The following is a 14,795-nucleotide window of genomic DNA, read 5'->3' as shown; positions in this document are numbered from 1 at the left end:
TCCCAGGGATGGAACCTGGGACCTTCTTCATGGAAAGCAAATGATCTACTACCGAGCTATTGCCCTTCCCTGGATGGGCTCTTTGAGGTGTGTCTATGCAAGACAGTCACTGTTCACCCTTAAACTTGTATATAAAAGGTACCAGAGCGATTAAACTTTACTAAAGCCTCTTGGAGAACCTAAACACTCTTCTCACACAAGCAACCAGATGAGAACCTGTTTATACCTACAGGTCTTGAGGTACCTCAAACCTAGGTTTCAAACTTCCAACAGCCCTTCTCCCCAGCTGTCAAGTTTTTGTACGGCTGAAATACACACAGAACAAAAGCAACGAAGAGTTCTGTGGCACCTTAAAGACGAACAAATGTATTTATTACAGCATTAGCTTTCATGGACCACATCATAACAAATAAATACATTAGTTTTTAAGGTGCCATAGCACTCTTTCTGGTGTTTGCTGTAACAGACTAATAAAGCGAACGCTCTAGAAATTTTAACACACAGCACAAAATGTCAGCCAAGGTATCATCTGTATTTAATACCCCACCATGTCAGAAAACTCTGCATGTCTTAAATAACATTTGGCAACCAGGGAAGGTGGGGGAGGAAGAGAGGCCCAAGATACATAGATGTACTTGCTCTGTTCCACAGCCAAACCTGCTAAGCTAGGGACTTGTCTTTTGTTTCACATAACTGAGCAAACTGTACTGCAGTTGAACATGTTAAATACACATGATAATAGCTGTATTCTCTGTTAGAGGCCACCAAACCTAAACACTATTCCAGTTTGGTGAGCCACTCTCAACGTTTAAATCCTATTTCGATGGTGCTTCTTATAATCTCAAAGAGCTACCTAAAACTGCCCAAGCGTTGAGACAGAATCAAATAAGTGTTGTGCTTCTAGCAAGCTAGGAAAATGATTTGCAGAGCTTTGCAATCCTGGCCTGAAGAGGCATATTTCCATATTCCTTTGGCTCTACTCATTGCCAAGTAGCAGTCTGCATCATCATAAATATCTAGCAAAGCTAAAGTCACAGAGAGCTTTAAGTCAATAGGTCAAATTGTTTCATGATGGACTGGCCACGACGATTTTGCTCTTATGCTGAAGCTAACCATAGATATACCATATTTTTCGCCCCATAGGGCGTACCGCCGCATAGGACGCACCTAGGTTTTTTGGGGGGGAAATAAAGGGGGGGAAATTATTTTTCCCCCAGGTGCGGGGCTGGCGCGGGGGAAGCCCGAGCTTCCCCCAACCCCAGCCCGCAGAACAGCCTGCTATCCGCAAGCCTAGGGAGCCCGGCACGAAGTCGCACCGGTCTCCCCAGGCTTGCGGAGAGGTGCGCGAAGCCCGGGCACGCTCTTCAGCGCGTCCCAGGTTTCGGAATGCAGGCATCTCCGTGCAGCTGTCAGGAGCCCAGCACAACTTCGCGCCAGGCTCCCGAGGGCTGCGCAGAGCTTCCTGAAGCCTGGAGAGCAAGAGGGGTCGGTGCGCACCATCTCGCTCTCCAGGCTTCAGCAAAAGCCTGCATTCGCCCCATAGGATGCACACACATTTCCCCTTCATTTTTGGAGGGGAAAAAGTGTGTCCTATAGGGCGAAAAATACGGTAAACACACATCTCAGGGATTATTTTCAAAGAAGCACAAACAACATTAAAAATATGCAACTAAAGTTAGCATTCTGGTTTGTTTTTAATGTCAATCAATATAGAATTGAGTTAAGAAGAAAAAACATTTCAAAGAAAGCACAGCTGCTTTGGAGCATGCATGTATGCGTTACACGCTTCCTCTACGCACTTTCTTCCTGCCACCTAAAATTTATATAAGTAGGACTAGAAACATAAATGTTTTCAACTACCACGGACCTCTTTCAAAGTGGTGAAAGGGTTTTTGTTTAATGCAGGGATGGGGAAGCTCAGGCCCTCTGGGCTTCTCTGTCCTAGGATGGGGGAGAGCACAGTGGGTAAAGTTAAAGGGTAAAGGGACCCCTGAACATTAGGTCCAGTCGCAGACGATTCTGGGGTTTCAGCGCTGATCTCACAGCTTCCGGGTCATGTAGCCAGCATGACTAAGCTGCTTCTGGCGAACCAGAGCAGCACACGGAAACGCCGTTTACCTTCCTGTCAGAGCGATACCTATTTATCTACTTGCACTTTGACATGCTTTTGAACTGCTAGGTGGGCAGGAGCAGGGACCGGACAACGGGAGCTCACCCCGTCGCGGGGATTCGAACCGCCGACTTTCTGATCGGCAAGCCCTAGGCTCTGTGGTTTAACCCAAAGCACCACCCTTAATCTCAGGGTCGTGGGTTTGAGTGTCAAGCTTGGCAAAAGATTCCTGTGTTGCAGGGAGGTGGACTAGATGACCCTCCTGGTCTCTTCCATCTCTACGATTATTATCTGAACCTTAGAATCCTCCAAGCCATACAAATACTCTCCCCAGGACACACTCCTTCCCGGCCTTCTGTGCACTCTCCAATAAAGCTTATTGACTGCTCAGATGGGGGACCGAGTAGGGGGTACAAGAGTGTGTAGAAACTGTCCTACTGTACAAATTAAAGTTCACATTTGTTTGTTTGTTTTCTGACTGCTTTGGTCCTACCAACCACTGACACACAGCCCCCAGAAGGGAATGTGGACCTCAGGCTGAAAGATGTTCCCCCATGGATTAATGCAAGCTCGCAGCCAACTAAACACTACAGCCCAAGATACTGCTAAGAACCAGCAAAAGAATCAAAGTCTGACCAGTTCTGGGTCCCTGACAATCTATGACACCAGTTACCAAGGTTCTGGAGTCTGCACAACTGACTGTGTGGCAAGCCTTGGAAATCCAAGCTGACATCTCTGCTCAGCTGTGAAGTTCACTGAGTAGCGTTTGGGCAAATCCCAATCTAACAAACATGCCAGTTTGAACACCTTGGAGGTAAACAGCATTAAAAATTCACCAGCATTTTGCACCTGGTTATCGGCCACTTAGAAAAACCAAGTGAAGATACCTGGCTGCCAGGATGGCACCTGACCTCTCCACCATCTAGAGGTGCATGCTTGGGGAATCCTTGGATCTTGACAGTTTTCTTACACTAGCAATACATCCTGCAGAATTTTATCCGCACAATCGGAATGTGTTTCAGCAACTAAAAAGTCGTATTAAAAACACGACCTTTGAGCCACCTGGCCCCAAAATGGCAACCAGGCATTCCATTTTGACGACTATAACCCTGGTTATGGAACCATTTGGCACCTAGCTTGTATACCTGAGTTTCTAACACTGGAGGTAAAGTACTTTGTGTAATAAGCACAAAGAGCCGCAAGTCCACCTATGAGGAAGTATAGCCTGTGCCTCTATCCTGTGTGATGCTAGATGTACATTGCTCAGACCGAACATTGATATAAAGGGGTAGAAGAGGGAGAAGCACCTGGCCAAGCAGACGCAGAAGCATGAAGACGCCGCGTCCGAGAAAACCACACACAGATGTATAATTATTTTTAAAGGTTTAACACAGATTGCTACCCACCCTGGGCCTTCAGATACAGGGGCAGAGTACTATCAGCCAACCAAGATTAGAAGACAGCATTGTGCAAGTATTCTATAAACTAAGACTTAAGCAACAGGAGCGGGTGAAGCTTGTCTTGTTTGCAGCAAGATCTTTTGAGCTCTCGTCCAGGTCTTGCCTCAACCTATGCAGGCAAGGTTTCCAGGAAGATCCATGCCTAATAAAAGCATCTCTCGCAGATAATTGTTTAGGCCTGGCATTTGCATCCGCAACAGAGCTCTAAATTAGCACAACACAGACATCATCTTATTTTTAAAAAGCCAAACAATGTTCAATTGGCTCTTAAGCCTTCTTATGCAGTACTTTCGTGATGCTCAAATCACTGCTATTTGTTTTATGGGGCATTTTATAGTCTGCCTTAATTCTGGTATCCGCATGGGAGCCAGAGATTTCCAATTGCTAAAATATCAGCGTGCACCCTTCTAAGTAGTAATGCATCTCCTTCAAAAAGATCCACACACCCTTCAGTCATTTTCAAAAAAAATCCCGCACTCTTAATTGTAAGAATGCTTTATGTACTAAAAGGTTATGTTTTGGGGGTCTTAGTGAGTTTTATCTGTATGCAATGAAGATAGCCATAGCAGAAGCAGCATATAAAAGAGATTCTCAAACTGTGGTCCAAGAAATTGCAGGTGGTAAGCTGAAAGGCTGTGGCTCAGTAGTTCATATCTCTACTTGGCCCTGAACCTGATTTGTTTTTTTCTGAATGCAGGCCAAGGTCATCAACACGACGTCCATGAAGGCCTCAAATGGTGACCATAGCTGGAGGTGCCCCAGACCAAGAACTCATTTTTAAAAAAGAAAAGTCTGCAGCCCTCCTAGTAAGAATATTCAAATTCTCTCTCAACCGTGAAGACCACAGGGTGGCCCTGGCAAGTTACATAGCTCCCAGTCTAATGTACCTGGAGGGTTTTATCGTGGATAAAATAGAATTCTTATTAGAAGAAATGAAAAACATGAGATGATCCAGGAACATCTGCAACTCCCAGTGCCAAGCAGAGAGCTGTCAATGTGCTCATTTTTAATACTGGGGGGGGGGACCAGTGAGGCCCCTAAATTGTTAGAAAATAAGCTTTTCACCATTTATTCTGAAGGCACAGCTGAAGAAAACAGCATCGCTGCAATTTTCTTACTTTTCAAACACACTGGCATGTTTGCAATGGAGACAAGAAATGGAATTGACTAAAGAAGCACTCAAGTAACAAATCTTGTCCTTTGAAAATCTTGAATGGTGTTCTCAGACATAATTGATTAGAATCGTTAAGTCATTAAAATCTTCCATACATAACAAGGACCGAAAAAATAAATCTTCCTCATTTACATGGTGACACCAACAGCTGTATGTTAGGAAGCCTACAATTTTCAAGAAAACTTTTTTCTCCCTCAGCTCCTATACGCTTATTTTAATTTTGTATATTTATTATATATGCCAATGACACAGCACTTTAGTTATTAGTAATAAATAATGGCACCTGGGTTACTTTCAGTTACAAGAAAAAGAAAAAGGGTGGGTTTTTTGGAGCATGGCTGAAAACAGCAATCAAAGTCAACACTGCAACTCAGGTAAGGCCAGGTTTGCAATTGGTATTTCCCTGTCTCATAGCTCCTGGCACAGAGTCATCATCTCAAGTTCTAGCAAAAGCAACACAGCCTTACTGCCAGACACTCTGTGACATTTTGAGAGATCAACTAGCAGCTGCTGTATTCTTGCTGTGATATTATGCAATATCTACTTTCTGTGGTCTCTGGTCTTAGGCCAATCTTGCTAGAATACCCTACAGCACTGGACTTCAACTGACAGATCAGGAATCACTAGCAGGCTACAATCTAAACCAAAATGGGTCACAACACCACCACTACCACCATATAAATATACGGCCAAAAATTGAGAAATGGGTTATCAAACGCTGGTATGGATTGGAGGTAGGTCCCAGGTCCAAAAAGTTGGGAAACCACTGCCTTAGTTCTTGATTTGCTTAGGTGCACAGAGCAAAAACTTGATCCAAAACCGAAAAGCAAGATGTGTTTATAACAAGGAGGAAAATGTTGGTTTCTGTTTCGCTCACTGAGCAGCTGCTGGTAGTCACAGGACTATGTTTTCATTCCACAGTCCAGATACAGTTGGATTCCCACGGGAAAGGGAGACGGGATGTGACGTTTACTGGTTTCCTGTTTCCTTTGTACTGTCGTTTTTTTGTTGGAGTTGCTCTCTGCTTCACACAGAGACAAGATGTATATTTGTATGCTCTCAGCATAGCTTAGTAATAAAGCGTAGCAATGTAGCCATACTTGCCTCATCCTTCTGTTGCGGACTCTAGGTGTTTTATACTCTGCTGGGCTCAAGCCAAGATGAGCCGTATCAGCTCGGAGGACCGGAGCTGAATTTATCCAACAGAAAATGCACCCTTTCATCACTTTATCTAACTCTCTAGTCTAACATAAGTAACTTAAAATTATTACGTATGAACTGACAGAAGCAAAACTTTTTCCAGAAGACAGTCTCAGGTGTGCAAACCTACACAGATCAGCTAAGGGGCAACAGCCGTAGCCAGTCCCACACAATTTTTTTCTCTTCTTTAAGGGCATCAAGGCAGGTTTTGCTGTGTGTTGTTTTATGGATTCTTCTGCTGGCTTTGTGCAAGTAGTAAAATGAAAAATACCTTCCCTCAATTCCTTCTACCTTTTATTGGCGCCATACAGTATTTACAAAGATTACAGTGAGGAACACAGAATGCTGTGTTGGGAAATCCCAGAAAGAAGTGCCAAGAAACAGCCCTTCCTGTACACAGGTGTACAGATGCTTGGATCAGAGAAGCCTCCGTTCATATTCTCACTCCTGTGATGAAGCTCTAAGCCTAATCTACCTCAACCTTGCATCATTTTTGCAAGGATAAATATACTACCCTGTGTCCCATTTAGAAAAGCGGGGAATGTGCTAGCTAAACAAATAGACAGTTTCTGAGCTTCCATGGCACTGACCGAGATATTGTCATGGGCAAAACCAAATATTTATCTCATTTTAGTGCTTATTTGTTTCTCCATGCCAAATGTGTGGAGGTAAATGACAAGAAATTACAGGGTGGTAAATTGCAGGGAGAAGTATTCAGTGAACCAGCCCCCAAATGACAGCCTTCAGAAACCTGTCCACAGATTTAAAAGGACAACACAAGACTTGATAATTTCAAGTTTTGCAATTTCTGATCACACTGCTGAAAAATACAAGATGGAAAAAGTAAAACAAAGCAAATATGCATCTGAAACAAAGCACCTCTGTGATTCAGCTTGCCAAGAAACAGCAGTTGTTCCTCCACTAGCAATTTTGATAGTTCTTACTGAAATATTCCCTCCTCTGGTGTTTCAAGTCTGGAAAATTTTGAACTAGAAAATTTTCTGGGAAATTATCCTATGCAAATTAGCATAATTTGCTTTGTAAAATTCTCATGCCCTAGAGAGTGGTCTAATTTAGCATGTTTATTTTACTTGTAATTGATAAACAAAGCTAAAAACCTTTGGACCTGACAAGCTTATGCAACGTAACATTTATTTGCGACTGGAATCCATTCTTTGTTACCAATGCACTCATGAAACTTAACGTCTTCTGCAGAAAAATTAAGCAATGGAAAAATATTCCACTCCACACCACTGAAACAAACTAAATGTTCTTTGGCTGCCAAACCCATCTATAATGTCCAGTACTCCAACTCCATTACCATGGAATTTAGCACAAAGGTACAACTAGGACTGACACCACGCAAGATGTTCCCAATGCTCAAAGGAGATAGCAGTGCTTAACACCTTCCCAGGTCTCCTTGAAATTAGGATATTAAGCTGAAGTAGAAACTAAGAATTGCTAAAAATTAAACATTGTTTTCATTCTAAAATCCATTTTCAAGGCAGAAATTTTATCAGTGTGTTTTGCAACATTCCTCCTCTTCCAATAAAAAGAGTGCAGAGATCAAGCTGGTATTTGTACTCGAAACCTACCATATTTTTCTCTCTATAAGACGCACCAGACCACAAGACGCACGTAGTTTTTGGAGGAGGAAAACAAGAAAAAAAATATTCTGAATCTCAGAAGCCAGAACAGCAAGAGGGATCGCTGCGCAGTGAAAGCAGCAATCCCTCTTGCTGTTCTGGCTTCTGGGATAGCTGTGCAGCCTGCATTTGCTCCATAAGACACACACACGTTTCCCCTTACTTTTTAGAAGGGAAAAAGTGAGTCTTATAGAGCAAAAAATACGGTACTTCCAGAATATCTGTACCAAATTCTATTCTATGCTCTCACCATTTGTTGTCTTAACAAAAAATAAGGAGAGGATGCTAAACAAGCCCAACTAAAAATCTCACTTTGCTCAGCCAATGAGTGCTGACAACGCCATATTTGAATCTGGTCCCTCAGTGTTATGGGGGCAGAATATGGCTCACGTGAGAACTGTAAAAGGCTAAATGTGGACCACGGCAGTCACCCGTACTAGCAGGTTTAGCTTTTACATGGCTCTCAGTACAGCAGCAATTCCCTTTGAGATAACCAATACAATCTGTACAAACTGTACCTCAACATATTATTAGGAAGCCTCCAGAGCGTCACCAAACCCAAACACGGTGGTGCAAGGCCACAAAGATAACGTAGATGCAATTTCTGCAAAATTTCCCAACAAAACGCGTCCCTGGGGAACTGCATTAACTCTGTGTAAGCTTCAAGCACCGGGAGAGTTAAATAACATCTCTGAACCACACCATCTCCTGTTCCTATACATCCATTTCAAAATTCTGCCTCCCCCTCGTACTGTTAGCACTTTGCATTTGCCATTTGCGAGCTAATATTTTTTCTGCAGCCTAAGCAACAAGACACCTTGTTTTTACTTGCATTGTTTGTGTTTGAGTTGCGTCCCAAACCACCACTCTCAAAGGGAGATCATTACTGCACTCCACTGGGTATCTCATTGCCTACTCCATGCAACTGTGCATTTGTCAATAACCTTCCAGAAACTTGAACGTCATAGCTGATAAAAGATTGATGGTGAAAAGGACTGAGGCTCAGTAACTGTACAATGACATTAAATAGAACAACAGTTTCTTTTTTTAAAGAGCAAGGCCTGAAAAGCAAGTGCTAAATGCACGGTCATGCAACATGAGTCTGGATAGAAAAAGAGAGTGGCCGCAATCAGGCACAAGCCAAGATATGAATAAAAGTTCTGACTGTGCACTCAGCGCCACCACTCCTCCCTTCATGCAAGTGAGCAAAACAAATAGGAATAGCTTCCCAGTTCAAGGCATCTTTTGTCTAAGACAAAATCCCATACACATGGAGTCCAGAGTTCACTTACAACAGTAAACATCAAGTAAGAAAACACTTGCAGCACACAGACATGCAAGTCCAAGTTCACTTCAGAGTCCAAAAGTGAAAGGTGAACTAATGTCACAGGAATCTAGTTCTGCATTCTCTCGCTCATGCGCAAACACCCATGCAGAGCTGAGTGGTAAAAAGGACACAATCATCACTCTTCCCCAAGCCCCAAAGTATGTCTACAAATATTAAAGAGAGAATCAAGCTCTAATTAATGTTAAAAGCCCCCTTTTTCACCACCTGCTTTGGTTGAACAGCTTTAAGAGAGACAATGAGAGTGGATGCTAATACCCTTATGTTGTAATGTAAACTAATCATGCACAAGCCGCAGTAGTCATGCAAAGGCTACATGCACAAGTCAAAGTACTAGATAACTTCGTTCCCCATTTACCCAGAGCCTCAGCGTCAGAGGCATCCATTCTGGTCCTCTTCTGAAAACCAGTACCTTTTCGCACAGCTATCTTACAAATTTCATTTCAGTTGGGGACAGACTCTAAGGGGTTACACATATGTTATATCTGTATTTCTTCCCTTAGCATTCCATTCACCAACCCATTTGCTTTAAGCAGTGGCCTAGGATGGAAAAATTCCCAGTCCTTTATTTTTTCATGGAAACCTTTCCATTTCATAAGTTCACTAAAAATGATGAATGGGTGGTTAAACAAAACATTAGGCAACTTTGGCTGCTTCCAAGTTTTTAGCTTTGTTTAGGAAATACAAGTAAAATAAACATGCCAAATTAGATCACTCTCTAGGGCATGGGGGGGGGATATGATGAAAACCGATATTTTTCTGATGCTAATTACCCTAATTTGTGTAGGGGGGAAATCCTACACAAACTAGGGTAACTGGCACCAGAAAATTTAAACATTTCTTATTGTTGGCTCTAACCTTACCAATCACTTTTCCAATTTTGCTACAGCAAAACAAATTTACCCTACCATCAAATAGCCTTTCATTTCTCCTACTCCATACCTAGCCTGCCATCTTACTCATAACCCTTACTCTTACTCATAACCCTATAATGTCCTTCATCAGGCTTTAACTCAGGGATCAGCAAGGTTTATCTTGCCTGGGCCAGATTGGTCCCACGGAGATCCCCCTGTGGGCCGGATCGTGTGCACATGTGAGTGATTTCCGGCGTCTGTGTTGATGCAATTTCCGGCACTGTGGAAGCAAGTCCCTGGGCCACGCTGTGCTGGCTTAGTACTGTGCTGTGTCGGCTTAGCGCTGTGCGCAGGCAGGCAATTCGGTTCGTGGACGGCTCATGGGCCAGTCAAACTACCTCCACGGGCCGCTTCCAGCCCATGGGCCTTAGGTTGCTGACCCCTGCTTTAACTCTACACACCAGATAACTCTGATTCTGTCTTGTACGCCTCACTCCTGCCACACTTTCGACCCATCTGCCTCTCCTCACTTCCAAAGCATCTGCTCAGAGTGGAAGTTGACATATCAGCAAATCCAAGTTTGATTATAATGCAAAAGGTGGGTGAGGGGAATGCCTTGTGGGGAACAAGAGGAAGGGGGGGGGAGTTTAATCCCACCTGCGTCCATCAGCAGTCCCCTGCAAATGCCCCCCTTCTTCAAAGGCCAGTCCACCCATCCCCACAATCTGGAATCAATTGTTTTCAGAATCCAGCATGATTTTAAAACATCCTGGATTGGCATTTGTAGACAGAGTCAGCAGGGGAAGGATTAAACGACCTTCTCCCACCATCACCACCAAGGTTCCCCTAAAAAAATGCCGCCGCCCTCCCCCCCCCCATTTCTCTTACAAAGGAAACATAGGGTTGAGAAGCCTATGTTTTCATCAAGCATCTAATTTCATGGTCCTTGTCAACTTGGAAGTGAAACAACATGCCCTTCAAGGCAGACTAGCAAATTGAACCTGCAAATGATCTAGCAAGACCTGCCATACTGGGCATAACAAAGAGACAAGACAATATTTCGCAAAGCAATTAGAAATATTTAGAGAACAAACGTTTGCAGAAATTCAAAACAGATTTCATGCATGAATAGTGCAAAGGAGATGGTGCATCTGTGGTACACTTCACGGGTATTCTGGCAACAAGGTGAAATTTCTGCAGCAGCAATTGGGACCTTCAAGGACAGCCCATTTGTTCCTGCAAACCATGATTTCATTTTTCATGCCCTCTGCTCCCTATATCACCATATCACTACTCCCCACACCACAACCACTAATTAGGTCTACTGTCCTACTCTGTCACATCCTGTGTCTGCATAAATCAGCCCACACATAATCAAAATTTCCTCTCACATTGCACATCAACCAACCCCTACTATACCTGTCTTTCCATATCTCTGCATAGCTCTCCCCATTGCATCCCTTGCTCCTTGCTCCTTAGTAGCCTACTCAGAACACTCTGCTTTATTTTGCCCTAAGAACATAAGAGCCTGCTGGACCAGGACACTGGCACATCTAGTCCGGCATCCTGTTCTCACTGTGTACCTGTGGGAAACCAGCAAGCAGGATTTGAGCACAAGGACACTGTTTCCTCCTGTGGTTTCCAACATCTTCACTGCTCCTTGCATCTGCTTCATACAGGACCAGGAACCAAGGTTACCAACATTCTCACCTCCCCAGCACAATACTGCACTACCCCTTTTGCCAGTTTTCAATGCACACATTTCAGAGGTACAAAGATGTTAGATCTGCTGCAGGGAGCAAAAAGATACACAGAGTCACCAATGGCTCTGTGGTACCTTAAAAGGCAACTTAACTGTTAGATCTTCAGCTGCCTGGCCTGGATCATGGAAGCTCACTCCATCAAATGCACCAAGTTTGCAGGTTGCTTCCCCATTACAGTACCAGGGTTTACAAGCCCCATTAAATGGCAGTTAAAAACAAAACATCACAAGGGGATTCTGGCAACAGACCACATGCCCAGCTCACTTCCTTTCCACCTTTAGCCATGCCTTCCTTAAGAGACTCATGAAACCAGAACCAAACACAGCTTCCACCAGCGCTAGAAAAATGGAGAGAGAAAAGGGGGGACATTAATGAAACCCACCCACCTGATGCCTCACTCTAAATGCAGACCTGCAACTGAGCTTTTTCAAGTGCTTGAATTACTTGCCCAAGCCCCTCAATTTTCCCAATTTTGTTTGTTTTAATAAACATTTCTATCTTTCACTTCTGGTGTAAAACTACCACACAGGATAGCTGGAGCCATATATAACACTGCAATTTCACAGAATATCAAACTGTTACAGAATAAAGGAGCAAGGTCAGAAGCTGCCTTGTTCAACCATGGCATTGAAAAAAACCAACTATCTGATAAAATAAGGCCATTGTCAAAAACTTCCAGAATAAGGAGGTCTTCAATAACCTGCAGAAAAAAGTGAGGAAGGGGGCCAACCACACTTCACAGGTCAACGTGTTCCATAATCTGGGTGCTGTCAACAACAAAAGCCCTTTCCAAATCCTGCTCCTGTGACACACTTCTTTTTGGTGGGACTTTCGCATACTAAGACCCCAGCTTCAATCTCTGGCATCTCTCAGATAGGACTGGGAAAAGACTCCCGGCCTAAAACCCTGACTAGCCTCTGCCAGTCTGTGCACACAGCACTGAGGTAGGCAGCAGACCAATGCTCCTACTTGGTGTAAGCCTGCCCTCTTTCCATGTTCCTATAACAAAAGGGAAAGAAAGGGTGGGTGGCTTACCCCACCCCAAGTCCCCTATAACAGCCCTCTCCCTTGGCTCTTCACTCTCTAGGTGCCTCAAGACCCAGCAACATAGCTGCCAAGTTTTCCCTTTTTCTTGTGAGGAATCCTATTCGGAATAAGGGATTTCCCTTGAAAAAAGGAAAATGTTGACAGCTATGCCCAGGAAGCACATATAGGTCCCATAGGTACTCTCATCCATGTCTGCCCCCATGTGACCCCCACTCCAACAAAAAAAAACCAACACACCCTACCATATTGCCCCCTTCATAATGACAACCTTTAGGCTTCCTAACCACAGAGAGACCCAACTCTGCATCCTGTTGCAGCAGGGACCAGCCTTTTCCTTCCTAAGCAAGACCAGCCCCAAGACCAACTCCCTCCAGAGCCAGCCCCTCCAAGAACAACCCCCAAGATAACTGCAAAAAGAAGCCCAAATGCCGCCCCATCCCAAGACAAACCCTTCTAAAACGAACCCCCAAATCCACCCCAAAAACAACTCCCAGGACTAGCCCCTCCCCCAATGTGAACTCCCCCACAAAGACGACCACCCCAACAACAATTCTGAAGGCCCCCTTCCACAAACCCCCTCCAAGACCACCCCACCCCAAGAACAACTCTGAAGACCACCCTCTCAAAGACCCCAAGAACAACTCCCATGACAGTCCCCCCATGTGAACTCCAAGAACACCTCCTCAAAGACGACCACCCCAAGAACAATCTCAAAGGCCCCCCCACAACTCTGAAGGCCAACCCATCAAAGACCCCCCAAAACAACTCCCATGACGAACCCCCCAATAGAAACCCATGACGAACCCCCCAATATGAACCCCCCAAGAACACCCCTTCAAAGACGACCACCCCAAGAACAACTCCGAAGGCCGCCTGCCCCCCAAAAGGAACCCCCCCAAGACCCCCCACCCCAAGAACAACTCTGAAGACCACCCCTCTTCAAAAGCAACTCCCATGGCTAATTCCCCCCATGTGAACTCCCCCTCAAGAACAACTCCGAAGGCCACCCCCCAAGAAAAAAAGAATCCCCCCGTCTACTGAAGGCCAACCTCCCCAAAGACCCACCACCCCACAGAAAGCCTCCCCCCCCCCAAGCTTTCTCCCTCCTTCCCCGGAGCCCCTCTTCAATGGGGCGCCCCCTTCCTCCGCCTTCTCCCTCATAAGTACCACAGGGAAGGAGGGAGGCCCCGCAGCCCCAAGCGACCCTCCCTCGGCCAGGCCCTTCTGGCCTCCGCCAAGCCGGTGGCGGCGGAGACTCACTCGGGCAGGTAGGTGGAGGAGAAGCTGCTCCAGCGGTGCAGGGTGTAGGCCAGGACGCGGCTCTCCAGGGCGCCCGCCGGGCCGAAGCCTGGGCCCGCCGCCGCCGCCATCTTGTCGTCCGTAGCAGCAGCGACGGGGAAACAGGAGAGGGAGGCGCCCTAGAGGTAAGGTGAAACGCGCAGGCACGCAACGCGGGCGGGCGAGAGCGCGCACGCACAACACGCGCGCACACACTTCCGGATTCCGTTCGGGGCAAGGGGAGGCAGGAGAATGAATGCGAGTGGGGAATGACGCGCTAGCCCAAGAGGCGTTCTGAGGGGCTGGGCCACGCAACACAGAAGCGGGGAAGGGAAGTGTTCGCTTGGGAACCGGAAGCGTACGCTCGCAAGCGTAGGCTGCGCTGGCCGGAGGAAGTTTAGAAGGACCGAGAGGGATCGAAGCGAGGGGAGGGGGGAAGAGAGTGACGGAGCGACGCCGCCGCTCTTAAAGGGACCGCCGCGCACTTTGCCGCTTACCTCCAGCTGCTAATGTGTTTGCACATCTTCCAGAAGTTGTTGCTCGATTGCTACCCGTGCTTGGTGTTTCTGGGGTCAGACTGCCGTCGGGTGGTTTGCAGCGCATTTTTTAAAAATTATTAGTATTATTATTTGCATGCAGTATGTGAACCTTTTAATGATGGTGAAAGAGTAGAGCGCAACATATGGTCTGAAGCTCAACATCAAAAAACCTAAGATCATGTCCACTAGGCCCATCACCTCCTGGCAAATAGAAGGGGAAGAAATGGAGGCAGGGAGAGATTTTACTTTCTTGGGCTCCATGATCACTGCAGATGGTGACAGCAGTCACAAAATTAAAAGACGCCTGCTTCTTGGGAGAAAAGCGATGACAAACCTAGACAGCATCTTAAAGAGCAGAGACATCACCTTGCCGACAAAG

At 45.5% G+C, this 14,795-nt stretch overlaps 1 protein-coding gene across 1 annotated transcript in view; it reads right to left on the bottom strand.

Moving 5' to 3' along the window:
• Positions 1-14,008, bottom strand: part of MKLN1 (muskelin 1) — an 88,568-nt gene extending 74,560 nt beyond the window's left edge. The window contains exon 1 of the mRNA XM_082238861.1: positions 13,860-14,008. Coding sequence (XP_082094987.1) covers positions 13,860-13,969 — 110 coding nt within the window. The 5' untranslated portion in view covers positions 13,970-14,008. The remainder of the gene's footprint in view (positions 1-13,859) is intronic.
• Between the last annotated feature and the right edge of the window lie 787 nt (positions 14,009-14,795).

Source organism: Podarcis vaucheri (genome assembly GCF_965113315.1).
Source record: "Podarcis vaucheri genome assembly, chromosome: 10".
In the NCBI taxonomy this organism is placed as follows: domain Eukaryota; kingdom Metazoa; phylum Chordata; class Lepidosauria; order Squamata; family Lacertidae; genus Podarcis; species Podarcis vaucheri.
This window is presented reverse-complemented; position numbering and strand designations above follow the sequence as displayed.